The 16,811-nt window shown below is 48.7% G+C and overlaps 1 protein-coding gene and 1 long non-coding RNA gene across 5 annotated transcripts in view; one reads left to right on the top strand and one right to left on the bottom strand.

Moving 5' to 3' along the window:
• Window positions 1-3,993: 3,993 nt before the first annotated feature.
• The window catches only part of Lamb3 (laminin subunit beta 3), a 39,263-nt gene continuing 26,445 nt past the window's right edge, over window positions 3,994-16,811 (top strand). Inside the window, exons 1-4 of one of the 4 annotated variants that reach the window (XM_076941647.1) lie at window positions 4,011-4,149; window positions 4,597-4,672; window positions 5,606-5,665; window positions 6,547-6,701. In XM_076941647.1, coding sequence (XP_076797762.1) covers window positions 5,635-5,665; window positions 6,547-6,701 — 186 coding nt within the window. In that variant the 5' untranslated portion in view covers window positions 4,011-4,149; window positions 4,597-4,672; window positions 5,606-5,634. Of the gene's footprint in view, window positions 4,150-4,596; window positions 4,673-5,605; window positions 5,666-6,546; window positions 6,702-16,811 lie in introns of all 4 variants that reach the window. The other 3 variants (XM_034513652.2, XM_076941648.1, XM_076941649.1) reach the window with 3 other exon arrangements.
• Window positions 12,367-14,967, bottom strand: LOC143443751 (uncharacterized). Its single transcript, XR_013113018.1, has 2 exons — window positions 14,473-14,967; window positions 12,367-13,017 (listed from the first exon to the last, which is right to left on the bottom strand). It is a non-coding gene; the product is annotated as an uncharacterized LOC143443751 (long non-coding RNA).

The following is a 16,811-nucleotide window of genomic DNA, read 5'->3' on the forward strand; positions in this document are numbered from 1 at the left end:
GTGCAGCAGAAAGGTGGCCTCAAAGACTTGTTCTGTAACTGTTGGTACTTATCAGAGACTACCTCTCATCTGTGCTCAGCAATTTACCAGGACCCTGGCCCCTCTCTTGTGTCCTGACCACTGTCTGGATAACTGGTGTGCAGGGCCACACTAGGGTTCATCATAGTGTACTCTCAGAGCCATCACTGGAGCTCATCCTGCCTGGTAGACAAGGATTCAGCCATGACTCATTGTACTTCAATGGTGCCATGCTTAGTCATCGGGTGCCCTGTGCTCTGACAGCCCAGGGTCAGAGCCAGAATCACACTCTTGTTCTCGTCTAATCTTTCCTTCCCTTTCTACTTTTCTTTTCTTCACTCTCCTTTGATTGCTCATGGATCAGATCCTAGCTGGTCTCCCTGGCAACCTACGTGGTTTGAGTCCAACAGATGGATAATGGGGACATGGACTTCCAATGTCACTCATCAGAATCGCTGCCAAGGGGGTCTGATGAGCAGGCAACTGAGATGACGCTATTATCAATATACTCTCGTTTTGGCAATCTGGAGTACGAGTTTCAAAAGGAGAGCCCCCACCGCTGCCTGCAGTACAGAACGTGCATGGGGGAAGAACGCATTCAGGTGACCACAAGCCCTGGCACCACGGCCTTTGAGGATACAGTGGTGTGAAACAGGCCTGGGGGATTCAGAAAACTGAGCCAGTTTCATGTCAGCATGAATCTATTCTACCAACATCAAGCTCCTTCCTATGAGGTTCCACCTGCTTGGAGAAAAATAATGAACAAAGTAGACAGGAGCCCGTGTCTCTCCAGATACAATGTTACCATGGTGGGTGTAAAAAATGACTAACCAATACAGAAGTCTGGAGAGCAGAGGCTATAGCTCAGAGTGCTTGCCTAGCATTTGTGAAAATCTGAACTTGACCCCAGCACCATATAAACGAGGAATGTTTGTGCATGCCTGTCATTCCAGCACACAGGAAGTGCAGCAGGAAGAACAGATACTCAAGGTCATCCTCAGCTACAAATCAAGTTCAAGGCCAGTTTAGGCAACAGGAGACCTTGAGTAAATTAGGTAGTCGGCCTACACACTGACACACACACGCACACATACTATTTTTTTAAAAATGTAAAACTTAAAAAAATCCCACCAACAGCCTTGGGCAGGTGAGGTTGGAAGCAGACACCAGACATGGAAGATGGTTGGAATTTTAAGTGTGGTGGTCGGAGTAAGCCTCATTCGGGACTCAGATTGGAGGGAAGTCTTGAAAACCATGAAAGGCAGTTTGCAGGTGTCCAAGAGATGAGCCTCCCGAGCAGCTGGAGCATCTGGGACAAAGGTTATATGTCAGAAGCAGACGTGGCAGTTTGGGGGCCTAGCAAGGAGGCTGTACCTCCTGAGACAATAGCAGGGAGAAGAAGGAATAGGAATGGAGAGGCGATTTGGGGGAGTTCTGACTACGGAGGACCTCACAGACTGCCTGAGCTTTGGCTTTGGTCTTGAAAGGTAGGGAGGCAGGCAGTAGTCAGCACAGACATCGGAGACCTCCTGCGTTTGGCTTTGACTGTGGCTCAGGCTCGAGGACCATGCACAGTGTTGGGCAGAGTGGCTCAGTCAGGGGGGCAGCCGGGGGTGGGGGTGGAGGTCTGGTTAATTTTGGACACAGAACCAGCAGAATTTGCTGTTAGGTAGTAGTTGCTTGTATGGATGCAAAACCCAAACCAAAACCAAACCAAACAATACAAACAAATCAACCCAGGATAAGTTCACTTTCTTGAGCAAAAGTTCTAGCAGCCTGGTGGTCCAGGGTGGGCAACCACTCTGAAGCAGCAGTTCACAGGCAGGGTCAGAGCAAGGCAGACACACAGGGAGCTGAAGTGTTCTGGCCACACCCCAGCTGCCCTGTAGCCCCAGCCTGACCTTCATGGAGCTGTGGCCTCTGTTTTACACTATTAATCTTTGGACACACTGGGCTCTGATGTTATAAAGCCTGTGGCAGGTGACCTGAATTCTGGGGGACACTTTGGAATGGTTGGTGTCCTTGAAGAGTGGGCTACACTTAGCTGCAGAAACAGCTTCTAGAACATTTCTGTGTGGGAGGCCTTTGCGGAGCAGCTGATGTTTGTCTCCTAGGAAGCCAAACCTGAGACCTGCCCCAGCTTGCAAAGGCTGAGACACCAAATGCTTATTTACCTGGGCTTCTGGGCTCAGAAAGGTGTGTGGAGGGGAGAAAGGAGGGAAGAAAGGAGGGAGGGGAGTTTAGAGGGCCCGGCCATTCACAGTGAGGCCCATCCCTCTTCCCTCCCTCTGGAATCAGGGCTTCCACACCTAAGCGTTTCTGCAGGCTGAACTAATTATTATTGAGCGCTTTGTCACATCCTCTGGTTAAGGGGGAATTTCCGGGAGTCTAGACTTGGGGAGTGGAAATGAAACAGAGCAAGTGGTGGAGGTGGTTCTGAAAACCCAAGCTATCAAAGGTGACCTTTCTCTGCCAGAACTGATGGGGTCTCTCAGCGCCCCTCAGACTGATGACGGAAGCTATGTGCACTCATCTTGTGGAATTAAACCAGACTCAATCAGAATGCTGTCCCCACCTCCTTGCTGGAGCACTGTCTATGCCTCTAAACAACCCCTTGTCTGTTTGCTAACTGCAGGATTCCTCTGTCTGAGCTTCAGCTACGTCTGAGGCTCGGGGTAAGACATGTCCAGTTCAGTCCACAGAACCTTCCACTTTTCCCATAAGGGATCTCAGGCATATCCTGGTAACTTAGAGGAAACCTTGGCACACTGGAATAGGGACATTGTAGAGTCCTGCTTATGGTCGGGGTCGTATCTCAGTGGCAGAGTGCTGGTTCAGCCTGCATGAAGCCCTGGGTTCCATGCCCAGCATAATATAAGCTGTGTATGCTGGTGCATACCTGTAATCCCGGCACTTGGGAGGTGGAGGCAGGAGAATTAGAAAATCAAAGTCATGGTTGACTTTTTAGTGGCTTTGAGGTCAGCCTAGGGTATGTGGAACCCTGTCTTAGAAAAAAGAGCATCTCCTTCAGATTGTGACATTGACACAAGAGTGTTAAAAAAAAAAAAAAAAATCAATGTCTTCAGGACCAGGACAGGATCCATGACATTCCAAGTCTGCTGAAATACCCTCTGACCCAACCTGAAAAAGGAAGTGTCCTTGACCAGCCTTTCCTCCTGGTCCTGTTTCTGTACTCAGTGGCTGGAGCCCATGAGACCCCACAAAGGGACTGTGTTCCTGGGCCTGGCTAGACCAGGGGAACTCTGCCTTGGCTTTAGCAGCCTAGCTGTGCTCAGCCTCCTCCCAGCCCTGGTCAGGTCTATTTCCTGGCCCTGCAGGCTGGCATTCCTGCCCAGGGGGGTGGGGCCCAGGAGCAGCTGGGACAGTGTGACTCACAGGCAGTTACCTGTCCTGGGGCTCCTTGCCAGCAGTGCCAGGGGAGCTTGAGGCTCAGGATGCAGGCTGCTTTATTCAACTCCTGTGGGAAGACTGAGCTTTGTCCATTTCCGAGCTTTTAAGGACTCCCTACCCCACCCCAAACTACCCTGGAACTTGGGATTTTCCACATTTTTCCTTTGGGATGAGTATGGTGCTTTCCAGGGTTCTGAATATTTGGGTCTTACACTATCCAGCCAAGTGACATACCCAAACCCTAACATAGTCCACTGTATGCTGTGTGTCTCCTGCCTGGTTGGTCTTCTGTCCAGGGTAGTCTGGGATTTAAGAGGAAGCTGACACCTATTAGACTTGGGAAGATGCCAAATCTAGTGCCTGGGCCCTTCCCTGCCCAGGGAGAATCCCCTCCCCCTATCTCTAAAGACCCTGCTGCTCCTGCTGCTGTCTGTTTCCAGCACCTTCCAGCCCTCCAGACACCTAAGGGCAGACAGTCTCCAAGACCAACCCACTTGCCTAGTCCTGTCCTGAGGGTGGGGGTGCAGTGACGTCAGATGGGCGTGGCAGCTTCGAGATTCCTGAGGCTGCCAGCAGTGGGGCTACACCCAGCCAGGGAGTCTCCAGAGGTGAGGCTGTTGTTTAAAACCGTGGAGCCAAAAGAGGGGACCCCCACATTTCCAGGGAGCTCTCTGAGAGGGATCTGGAAGAAGGCAGGGGAGCATAGGAGCTCAGGGTGAGGTAGGTTTTTTGCCTTACCTGTCCTGTGGGGGTTGGATGGAGCAGGTCTGGGACCAAGGCTGATTACAGGGCCCATATAGCACTCCTCTGGGAGCTCACCTGAGTATACCTGGGCTGTGGTTGTTTGAATTGCTTTTCATGGCTGATAAGCACCTGGAGACTTAGAAGAAAGCACCTAAAATCTGGGCTTAGTTACAAAGGAAAGGTGGGAGGAATGGTCAGGCTCTGCTCAGCCTCATTCTTGGTGAGTTTTCAGCTGGGGCAGGAGTGCAGAGAGTACTGGGAAAAATCAGAGATGCTTTCTGTATTTGGCCTTCAGTGGCCCTGAGACTTCAGGCCACACTCCCAGCTTGGGCTCTGGAGGAAGGACTTCGAAGCATTGGGATGTAATGACAGAAAGGCTGCTGCTTCCCTTCCGTCTGACCACCATCCATCTTTCCTCCTCAGCTGCTTTGGGCATCACTGGGCAGACCAGTGTCCCATCCCAGGTGGAGGGAGAAGGAGGGTGGTGCGTGCCTCTGAGGTAGGCCTGCCTCCTGTACTGTTTCCTGCTACCTTCCATGTCCTTGTTCAAAACTGGGGATGGTTTGAGCTGCTCTTAGTACAGACGAATTCATCTCTTACTTCTCTTAAAACTGTTGGGCCCACCCCTCCCCAGAGCACCCCACCCCTCCCCAGAGCACCCCACCTCTCCCCAGAGCACCCCACCTCTCCCCAGAGCACCCCACCTCTCCCCAGAGCACCCTACCTCTCTCCCCAGCACCCACCTTTTCCCAGTTTTACCCATGCTTTCCCACAGTACCCCCTCACCTCTTCCCAAGGCACCCCACCTGTCCTTTTAAGATCCCTCTTCTTCCTGTAGCATTCGTGCAGCCTGCTTTCTTAGAATTGTGACTACCACAGCCTCACACTCACGGTGGCCCTGTCATCCTGGAGACCCTGTCAATTCAGGAAAAGACCTGCCTCTAGACTTTCAGCACCTTTGTCTTGGGTGCCTTTGTCTTGTATGTAAGCCTGGTTTGAAGTTCTGAGAAGCCTGAGTCAGTCTCTCTCTGTCTGTCTCTGTCTCTGTCTCTCTGTCTCTCTCTCTCTCTCTCTCTCTCTTGCGCTCTCTCTCTTGCTCTCTCTCTTTTTCTCTTGGCAGAAACAAAGCCTTGGACCTCCCTTTAGCTATGTGCCACAGTGGGATGTTCTCCCTCCTGCCGTACAGTGCCCACGTTCCCACCCATTTCAGAAGAGGAAGCTGACCCTGGGGTTTCCCCAGGGTTCCCACTAGGTCTCCACTGCCTGGGACAAATGTCCCAGATTCTTGCCATTGACTACAAATGTGCCCACTGCTCAGCAGTGTCTTTGTGAAGATCCAGGATAAGGACTTGGTGAGGACAGTGATCTAGCACAATAAAGAAAAGGTGGGGCAGGGAGCGTTGACCATCCAGGATGCTTTGCTTTGTTCTAGGTGACCTCTCTGGGAACCTTCACTGGCCCATGATGACAGCACTTTTCCTCCTGTGGTTTGGTAAGCATCCTTTCCTTCCTCCCATATCTCTGTGGTACAGGAGAAAGAGGCTTCTCTGCTTCTCTCAGAAGGCTCCCTGGGTCTTCTTGTCCTCACCCAAGGGTGATGTGTGGTTTCCTGAGTCCCATCTCTCTCTCACTCTCAAGCCTGCCCTAGAGCCTCTGTTCTCCTGGAACTCATGGCTGCTTGCTTTCAGGTAATGGCTCAGTTGGTCAGCTGTGCAGACAAAGTAGAAATAACATGTACTTTCTTCATATTCCACCAATGGCTCAGCCAACAGCCTCATCCAGCCTGTGGTCTGAGGGCACTACCCAGGCGCCAACAGTTGACATAGAATTTACATGGCCCAGCGTGTGTCTCTAGATTGAGTCTAAAGCCACATCTAGATAGCACTGGTCATGTGTTAGGATCACTGCTGGTTACTGTTACTGAAATTTCTCCCCCCTTTCCTTTTTACTAAAAATGTAGTTTGAACATTTCATACATGTATATGGTCTCATGTAACCCAGGCTGGCCTTGCATTCCTTTTGAAGCTGAGGATAACCTTGAATTCTTGATCCTTTTGCCTCTGGCTCTTGAATTCTGGGATTACAGGTGTACATAACTATACTTGGTCATACATTACTGAGGACTGAACCTAGGACTTCATGCACTCTGTTAGCTGTGTTACAACCCCCAGCTCTCTGCTCCTTTTAAAGTTTGTGTCATAGGATATGAAAGCAGCCCCTTTAACTCCCCGAGTCAGGACTGTAGTCATCATATTGACACCAGTGAAGAGACGGCCCAGTTTTGCTGATGTCATCTCATAAGGAGAGAGTATTGGGGTGATCAGCTGGGATCTCATCTTCTGGGCACACTCCAACAGTTCCCTGTAATTGCAGTCTTACCTGGCCTCCTGTGTGCCCAGCAAGCCTGCTCCCGAGGGGCCTGTTATCCACCCGTTGGGGACTTGCTCATTGGAAGGACTCAGCTTCTTCGAGCCTCATCTACTTGTGGACTGACCAAGCCTGAGACCTATTGCACCCAATATGGACAGGTAGGTCCTTCTTCCAAGGCCTTCAGGACAGGAGGAAGGTGAGGCAGAATGGAGATACTGGATAAAGTGTAGAAGGCACAGGTCAAAGGATGAGCTCTGTGACAGGGCAGAAAATTTAAGTTCAGATCCCTGCTTGTAAGGAATTTAGAAGTATACAGAATTAACAGGACCTCTTAGCTCTGAGGGTAAAGTTGGCATCTTTTCAGTGTCTGGGCCAGAATGAAAGCTGACCTCTCTAGTTTTAACAATGGGAAATGGATACATAACAACTTTTCAGTTATATAGAGTCTAATGTGCCCTCTCTGGTAAAGCACAGGAATTGTGGAGAGTGACCCAAACAATGTCACAACCCTGCATTGCTGCTCTCTCTGGGGCAGTGTGAGTGAGGTACAATCACAGGCTAGAGTAGATTTGTGTCTTTCCCCGTGCAAAGGGGTAGTGTATCTACCAGACCTGGTGCTGCATGTTCACCAGCTTGGCAAATGAAAAGCATTATGAATTGTTTACTAAATGAGAAAAGGGTAAAGATTCAGCGATAATGGGAGAAGAAGCTGAGTAAACCCACATCACACTGCTTTGAGTGCACCAGATGATGTCGCCTGTCAGGTAATCAGCTTGTTCTTTTCTTTCAGGCATCTTTATTCAATAATATACATACTTGTTACTCATTTTGTAAGTGAGAAGGTTCTTTATGACATTCTATATACTCTGTGATGGTTAGTTTCAAAAGTCAACTTGCAACAGCCTAGAATCATGGGGGAAAGAGCCTTAATGGAAGAATTACGTAGATCATATCGGCCCATGGACATGTCTGTAGGGGACTGTCTTGATTATTAGCTGGTGTAGGAAGACATATCTCATTGTGGGTGGTGTTATTTATTTCCTAGGCCAGGCCCTGAACTACATGAGAGCAGAAGAAGCTGGCTGGGTGCTAAGCCAGCCTGTAGGCAGTGTGGGAGTTTTCATTATTCTCTGCTCTTGACTGTGGGGGTCGTGTGGTTAGTTGCATGTGTTTCTGTCTTGTCTTCCCTGACATGATGAATGGTAGCTTGCAATTGAAAGCCAAAACCCTTTCCTGTCCTGCGTTGCTGTTTGCTAGGAATTTTATCACAGCAACCCAGATAAGAGCAGAGGACTGGGGTGTATACTATGCTTTGATCTTATTCACTTTCTCTAGCATGCTTTCTTTTGTATTTTATTTTTTTAACATTTCAGACAGGTGTATGTATACTGCATCTCCAGTGTGTGTCCTGCTGTCCCTTCCTCCCACACTCCCTTTTACTGGACATCCTCCTCACATTTGTCCCTGTTCTTCCCCTGAATAATTTCACCCCCCCCCTTAATTTCATATATGCATACATGGGCTGTATATAAAATTTAGGAACCACAAATGAGAGAAAACATCTGCTATTGAGCTTTTCAAGACTGGCGTAGTTCACTTGATATATCTCAAGTTACATCCATTTTCCCTCAAATGATGTAATGCCATTCTTTTTTATAGCTAAAAAAGGCCACATTTCCCTTATACATCCCTCTGTTGCTAGACACCTAGGTTGGCTCCACAACTTAGCTGCAGTGAACACTGACAGCCAGGTGTCTTAGTTAGGGTTTTACTACTGTGAACAGACACCATGACCAAGGCAACTCTTATAAGGCCAACATTTAATTGGAGCTGGCTTACAGGTCCAGAGGTTCAGTCCATTATCATCAAGGTGAGAAAATGGCAGCATCCAGGCTGGCATGGTGCAGGAGGAGCTGAGAGTTCTACATCTTCATCTGAAGGCTGCTAGTGGAAGGCTGACTTCCAGGCAGCTAGTCACGGTGAGGTCTTAAACCCACACCCACAGTGACACACCCACTCCAACAAGGCCACATCTCCTAATAGTGCCACTCCCTGGGCCAAGCATATACAAACCATCACACCGGGTGTCTCTGTTGCACTGGGTTAGTATCCTTTGGGCAAATACTCAGGAGTGGAATGGCTGGGTCATATAAAGGATGTACGTTAGGGCTTTGAGAAGCTTCCATGCTGACTTCTGTAGTGCTGGAGACTAGTTTGCATTCCCATCAGCAGTGTACTAACGGGCTCTTTTTTGTTCCTATCCTCACTGGTGTTTGTTGTTTGAATTCATCTTTTATTTAAAATTCCTACAATATATTTTGGTCATATTCTCTTCCCTCCAGATCCCACCTGTCTCCTCAGCTTCACATTCTTTACCTCCGTAGAAAAACCTAAATAAACCCTCAATAGAACAATAGCAAAAAAAAATTATACAGAAACATACGTACTTTACTGCCTTCAAAATAGGTGTGTATAAGAGAGCGACAGGAAAAGGCTTGTCAGAAGTGTCTGCAACCTCTATCAGGGAAAAAAGAAAGAGGGAGAAAAGCAGATGACTGCCTTTGATCCTGATGAAGGAGGAAGGTATTTTGTGAATACATTTTCCCGAGCTGCCCTGTTCTCAGGACTTGAAAGAGGGCACTTGAAGTGCTCTTGTCTTGTTGTCCATCCAGGCCCTGACATTCTTGCGGCTATTTTAATCATAGAAGTAACTGAGTAAGGACTTTGGAGATGTCTGGTGAAAATGGATGTGCTATTTCCATTGTCACCCACTTGGATATAGAAAGCCTGCCTGGCCAGGTTGGGTAACAAACTATTTCCCATGGGTCAGGCAAGCGGGGCCCATCCCTGCACTGCTAAAGCTTTCTAGGCAGTAGAGGGAATTCAGCTGCCCACCTATAGACCTCTCCCAAATCATGTGCCACTACTCGTTAGGCCTGATTTCCAGAGGGAGACTTCTGCCTTCTTCTTGAGACTGACTTGCCTCAGAAGATGGAGCAGAGAGAGATAAGGACCCCTGTGTGGGTGAAAGACATCCTCCCACACAGTCCCTGAGGAGAGCCTTTTCTCCACTTGGCCTGGACATCTGGCTCCTCCCTGGTCTGCCCTCTGCCTCTTTCCACTAGCGCCCCCAGGAAGTGGCCTCTTATCCTGCTTAGAAGCAGCCCCTGAGAGCAGAGTGAGGTGCTTGCAAAAGAGAAGTCTAGACTGTTGCAACTCTGGATGGGTAAATATTAGCTGTCTTCTGCTGTGAAAGCTAAGAAGCTTTGGCTTGCTTTTTCCCTGGGAGAAATAAATCCAGGGAGCCTTTTGCAGAGTAGAGAATGGGACACCTTGTGGGTGATGTAGAGTTCCAGGTCTCCTGCCAGCTGGAGTGTGACCTTGGGCAAGAAGTCGGTCTCACTGTCTCACCAGTGTGGGACAGAGTGTTCTGCAGGGTCCCTCTTTGCTTCTACATTCTTGGGAATGAGCTGCGTGCAGACAGTACCATCTCTCCTGTGCCTCCTGCCCTCTGCCTTGTTTCTTTTCCTTCTCCCTCCTGTGTTGAGGGCACACACACACACACACACACATCGAAGGTGCAGAGCCTCTTTCTCAGACCCATGTTGATGCATTGGTAGCTCAGAGCCCACTGTCAGCCGCATGTTGACTAGACCAAGCCCTTCTCTCTGAGACAAGGCGTGAAAGGCATCACACCAAGAATCTTATATAAACATGTCAAGTGATTATCATAGCACCTTGTTATTCCCATGAGCTGTGAGAAGGTTTGGACTCCAGATGGGAACAGGAAAATGTTGAGTTTCCTGAGTGGTTATTCACGGAGGGGTACCAGGTTGTTAATATCTCAGTCCCTTCTCTGCTTTCCCTGCATATCCTTGGGGTTGAGGCTTCTCTTCTGTCTGTGTAGGGGTCACAGTGGTGGCCTCTTGAGGTGTAATGAGGACCAGTGTGGAGAGACTTGTGACCTCAGACATCTCTGTCACACTTCACTCAGCCCCTCAGCTTGACTCGGTGGATGGCAGACAGTTGCAGGCATGCTGGGATTCTGTCCAGTTCCAAAAGTGTCCCTTCCAGCTTCTGGCTTCAAGAAACGACTCCTCTGCAAGCCAGTCTTAGCCTGTCTGCACGTTCCTGCCCCAGCCCCGTTCTGCCTCCATGGCTGGCTGGACACTGTGGGCTTTCAGCGCTGGCTTCTTTGGATTCCAGTTGCATGTTGCAACCCTTGCAGTGGACATTGGACATAGCCATCTTTGCCCAGTTGCACTTCCCCCAACTTTGCCTTTCTGGGCTGGCCTGACTTCCTGACCCATTAATGGTCTGTCCCTGAGTGTGGGCTACACTCTACCAGAACTACACGGCTGTTCCCTAGTTCTAGGCAATCTGCCCCATGTTTTCCTTCTGCCGGCTCCTGTGTCTTCTAGGTAGGCTCATTGTAGAGACATTCCCTCAGTCCCAAGGTCTGGATAACATAACATGTGACACCCTCCCACCCTGATGCAGCTCTACACGACCCCTGAGCCACAGATGAGAGGAAGCAATCCAGTTCAGGGGACCATTGTGAGGACTATGTTGTAGACTATCCAGAATGATACAGCACCTGCAGAGGCCTATGCTCCTTCAGGTCGCCCCTCCTTCCTCCCATCTCCCCTTCTTCACTCTTTCCTTCTGCCTCCCTCTTCTTTCCACCTCTCTTCCCTCCTTCCCTCTCTTCCTGCATCCTGGGGGCTGTTTCTGCTCACAGAAGCAGCTCTACCCACAGGTCTCCTGAGCTCATCCCTATTGTCAGGCCGCTCATACAACCCATGGAAGCCAAACCACCCTGATTGTGGCTTTGGGAAAGCCACTCCGATCTGGATCACCATTTATCCCCACAAGAAACTTGCTGTTTGCTCAGACCTGGTGTCTCTGCCAGTCTCTCAGAGGTTCCCCTGGGGACTGCATGGTGTCTTGGGACCATCGTGTAAGGACTGCCTATGAGCAAGGCTTTGCAAGGCCGAGAACCAGAGCCCATAGCTTTGTCTGGATGCTCCCAGCCTTGGCTTCTGCCTCCAACAATTTTGACAGCATGTGTCTGCTCTGTTTCTCAAATGTTCTACTTACCCCACCCCAACCCCTTTCTGAGGGAAACTTAATCATCCGTTGTCTTAATGACAGTTTTGCACAGCACATTCCCCAGGTTAATTATCTGTGCAAACCAAACAGCTGCCATTTTAGTCTCTTGCAAAGAAGAGAGCTGCAGCCAGTTGGAGATACCTTCCTCCTCAGCACTTACAAGCCCATGAGCGCCCACACGTCCACTTCTGCCCACACCAGCCCCTGCTTTTCCTTGTTTGGAAATGGTCTGCTTTCGTGACCTTCGGAAAGGTTAATGTATAGGCAGAGGTTGTGTGTGTGTGTGTGTGTACACTCACTGTATTAGCTGTTTCTCTGTAACTGTGATAAAATATTATGACCAAAAGTAACTTAAGGAAGAAAGGACTTATTTTAGCTTCTGTCCAGAGGGAAAGAGTCCATAATGACAAGAAAGGCAAGGTAGTAGGAGCAGAAAGTAGAGAGATCATACTTCACCCACACACAGGAAGCCAAAATCGAGAATAGGAAATGAGGAAAGGCCATAAACCCTCAAAGTCTGTCCCTGGAGGATGTATTTCCTCCAACAAGTGGCTTGCTCTTAACCTCCAAACAGCACCATGGACTGTGCGGTGCATGGTTTAAATATGTGCACCTGTGGAAGACATTTCTCATTCAAACCTCAACACGGACACACGCATTGCACTACTTATGGTGTCTTATTGTTGTGGCAAGATACCTGACAAAAGCACCTTAAGGAAGGGTTGATTTTATTAACTCATTGTTTCAAGGAAGGATTTATGTTGGCTCACAGTTTGAGCCAAACTCATCATGGTTGAGGAGATCGCGGCAGCAGGAGGGTAACGCTGCTGGTCACGTGGCATCCATAGTCAGGAAGCAGAGAGATGAAGGCTGTTGCTCGGCTTGCTTTTCCTTTTTTGTTCTGTCTTGAAAGCTAGCCCTTTCAATTACGTTGGTGTCACCAACGTTCAGGGTAGATCTTCCCTCTTCAGTAAAACTGCCAGGAAACACCCTTATGGTCATACCCAGAGGTTTGCTTCTTGGATGATTCAAATGTAGTAAAGGAGGCAATGAAAATGAACCATCATGCGCACGCACGCACGCACGCACGCACGCACGCACCACAAATGTCCTCTTTCCGTGGGGTTTTGAGCTTGTTTCTCTATAAAACATCGGCTTTCCTGTTCCCCAACTCTGAAAAGGCCTCAGGGCCCAGGCTTCCGTGGCTGCCGCAGTTTTACTGTTCTGAATGAGCACTGAAGATTTCCTTATTTTAATGTAATCTCTTTCAGGGAAGGTCAGCCATTCAGTCCTCAGCACAGGTTGGTATATCAGAGACATGGGTGAATTTTTGCAAAGGGTCCCAAGAGAGTAAGGGTCACCCTTGAGGGGATGGAAGAAAATGAAAAGGAATGTTGGAGCAAGATAGTTACTGTCTGAGGGAAGCAAGACCTGGTCATGTACAGTATGAGTTTGTGGCTGCTATGGCCAAGGGAATGGGCGTGTGGAGATAAAAGGACAGAGGAGAGGAGAAAGGCCTAAGGGGAAGGCATGGAGATACACACACTCTGGCCTGACTTTTTACACCACCATTCCTGGGGGTCAGGCCCTTATTAACACCAAACATGGCCTTTGCTTCAAAGGGAGTCAGAGATTTTATTCAGGGTCACATGAGTTGCTGTGGTTTAGGAACTCAGATTCAGGTCATTCCAAGTGACAGTTACACTGTGGAAGTGGTCACACGAGCTGCCTGATGACACTGTCAGCTTCTGGGTTTGCTGAAGCTCTCTGGCTGCTAGGTTTATGCATTCAGAAGGTTTTACCTGATAGTCAGAGGGTGTTGGGTACAATGCAAAAGACAGGGAAGACTGGAAATAGCCAAGACCTTTCTATCTCTGGATCTACAATACTCTGACTTTACCACAGTCATGAAGTTCTGATCACCTTCTGAATCTTTAACACAGGTCTGGCACTTCTAGGAAATTCTCCTTGTGCCTCAAGCAATATCTTGCAGGCCTGTCTTTGCCAGCTAGGTCCTCTGTGGCCACAGAATGGACTTAGGAAGCCATTGTCGGGGTAGAATTGACTCCCCATTCTTAGCATTAGGGACCTCTTTGCTTTAGAGAGATTTGCCCTTTTTGGGTGAAGAGGAGAGTAGTATTTAGAAAATCTACTTAGTCTCTGCCATGTGGAGTGGTGGCCATATGACCTCTGTATGCCGTTAGTTGAAATGGCACAGGGCAGTGTGGACTCAGATGCCTGGTACATGAATCTCTGCTTCATCTGCCTAGCATTCCTGATCTGGGGATGCTCACCATGTAAGATGCACTATATCCCCATCTAAGGTCTTGGAAGGGTGAGCCGAAGGTGCACCAGTAGTGCTCAGGAGAGCAGGTGTAGTGTGATGTAATTTGGGGCTGTGTGGTGAACCCGGGCTCTATAATCAGCTTTGGAAAATTGCCTTTCTCAATTTAGTTTAGACAGCGATAGGGCTGTCTCAACAGTCTGCTCTAAACGAGAAAGGAGCTGAAGTTGGAAATGGCTAACTGCCCTGGCGCCCCTTCCCACTCAGTACCTGCTGCTGCTGGCCCCGACTTTAGCCTTTCCTGGCTCTAGGGAGACTCCAGGAGGCTGATGAACCCCATGTTGGGGAAGGCCTCTCACAAGTTCCTTTCCTAGGACCCAAGTTTCCCAGCAGGCCTCTGGCCAGTGTTCTTCTTCTCCTCTTGATTCCTTTGTCCTGCTGCACACCAGTGATTCTGGAATGATGAGCCCAGTCCAGGGAGTTCTCACCCATGTTATAACAGGGACAATTTATCACATCCATCTTGCACTTACCTAGGAGGAAGCTGAGATGGGAGACATGTATTTTCTTTCTTTTTAAATTTTTGTAGAATTTTTTCCCCTCCAAGACAACAGGTCTTTGGGTTGTTTTATTTTGTTCTTGGTCTCTCCTTTGAGCCCTGGCTAGCATCCATGACCCTGGATGTAGCTTTGATGGACATAAAGCAGCCCTCCCTCAACTGAAGCCCTTCCTGGATCATCCTGAAGGGAACTTGCATCTTGGTTAACCAGGGCTTGCTTTCCTATTCTTCTCCACTGTTCTTCAGAGCCTTCTCGTGCATGCTTTTTCCTTCTTCACCGTGATCCAGGCCCCGTAGGCATTCCTCTGCCCTAGTTTAGCTCTCTGGAAGGGGTTGTCTTTTAGCCAGACTGCTGAGATTCTAAAAGGTTCCAGGAGAAAGTCCAGCCTCTCCAGCTGGAGAGGAAGCAGGAGCCAAACTGGCTGGGGGCCTGGCAGGCTGGACTGATAAGAATGCAGCGTCTCTTGGATAGCACCCAGGGAGCATGCTGGCTACGTGACCCAGGGAGGGAGGCAGCAGCTGCTGGGAGCAGCCATTGCTGTAGAGAAAGGGTCACATAGGACCTGTGAGAAGAGCCTCACAGGCACTAATACATACACACATCATACAGAAAAAGAAACTGAGGTCAGAGGGAAGGCACACAGCTTGGCTTCAGCTGAGCTTCTATTGTAGCCGTCCTATTTCAGACTCATCCTGCTGTCGACTCGCCAGCAGGGCTACTTAAAATACCTGTCTGAAGCTGGGGCTTAGCTTCCCTTTGAGCGCAAAGCCAATTCCCTCTTTAGCTGCGTTACCCTTAGCATCTGAGCCCAGGAAGCCATCTGATCCCTCATCAGTACCTGTACACGTGGAAGGCTGGTGGAGATGGCTTGAGGCCCCCATGCCATCTTTATGACTGAGGGCAGGCAGCTCAGAGCAATGAGCCCACACAGACACTGAGTATCTTTAACATATTTTATTTCTAATCCTATCTATATTCCTACATATAAAAGTCAATACTAAATATATAAACGTTTAAACATATCAAAAACTAATTAAAAGGGGAAAAGTCACCTAAAATTCTGTTAGATATTAAATTGAGTTTTGTGCTTATAAGTCGAAATAGGTGAATATTCGCAATTTTGTGTTTTTTCCCCCTACTATATTGATATATTTCTTTCCCAACATAGTCTGTTCCTTTGAAAAATATATTGTGCCGGGCAGTGGTGGCGCACGCCTTTAATCCCAGCACTTGGGAGGCAGAGGCAGGCGGATTTCTGAGTTCAAGGCCAGCCTGGTCTACAGAGTGAGTTCCAGGACAGCCAAGGCTAACAGAGAAATCCTGTCTCGAAAAACCAAAAAAAAAAAAAAAAAAAAAAAAAAAAAAAAAAAAAAAAAAAATTGTATGTACGAGTTTAAGCTTACCTTTAGCCCATAAAACATTATAATGTAATCCCTTCCCCATGTAATTGCACAGTTTCTATAAACTATTTAATAGTTACATAACTGTCATTTGGAAGCACCAAGACCATTTCTGCCATCTTTGGCTCCTTGTACAATGTCCTAGGCTAAGAAAGAAAGAGTCCGTGTTGCCTGCTGCCATAGCCAGCAAGGGATGGGCTCGGCTCCCAGCCTGGGGTGGGGAGCTCGGGTGACAGCACTTGCCAGAAGGCATCTGGCCCTTGTCTTTCCTCCGGACTTGTGCTGAGTACAGATAGAGTGGAGTGGAAAATATGTCTATGAGGCGGGGCAGAGAGCAGGGAAGGGCACACTCCCTCGCCACGCACCAAATAGGGTCTGGAGGGCTCCTGCTCTAGTCTTCTCTTGCTCAGGAAAGATGACAATAAACACCCAGGCATTTCAGCTAGTGGCACATCTCTCATCTCCATGGCAGCTAAGCTGAGTGAGCTGGAGAAACTGGGTCCTTCCCAGAGTGCTCTCCGTGCTATGGGCTCCCCCAAGGTCATCTTGAGGTCAGCACAGGCTCTGTGGACAAGACAACATGCTCCCGGTGACATCTGTTACTCAGCAGCTTTCTTGGGGGGAAATAGGGAAATACTGTTTTCCTCAAAGGCCTCCTGTAAAACTTGATTTTATTTTATTCTATTTTATTTTTGGTTTTGTTTTGATACAAGGTCTCATTTAGCCCAGATTGGTATTGAACTCACTATATACCTAAGAATGACTTTGAATTTCTGATCCTCCTGCCTCCACCTGCTCAGGGCTGGGATTGCAAGCATGTACTAGCACTCCTACGTGTTAATATACTAGGATCACACCCAGGGCTCCAGAGCTTTGCGTATTCTAGGTCCAGGCCCCTTAACTAGGCTCTGA

Source organism: Arvicanthis niloticus, chromosome 10 (assembly GCF_011762505.2).
Source record: "Arvicanthis niloticus isolate mArvNil1 chromosome 10, mArvNil1.pat.X, whole genome shotgun sequence".
NCBI lineage: Eukaryota > Metazoa > Chordata > Mammalia > Rodentia > Muridae > Arvicanthis > Arvicanthis niloticus.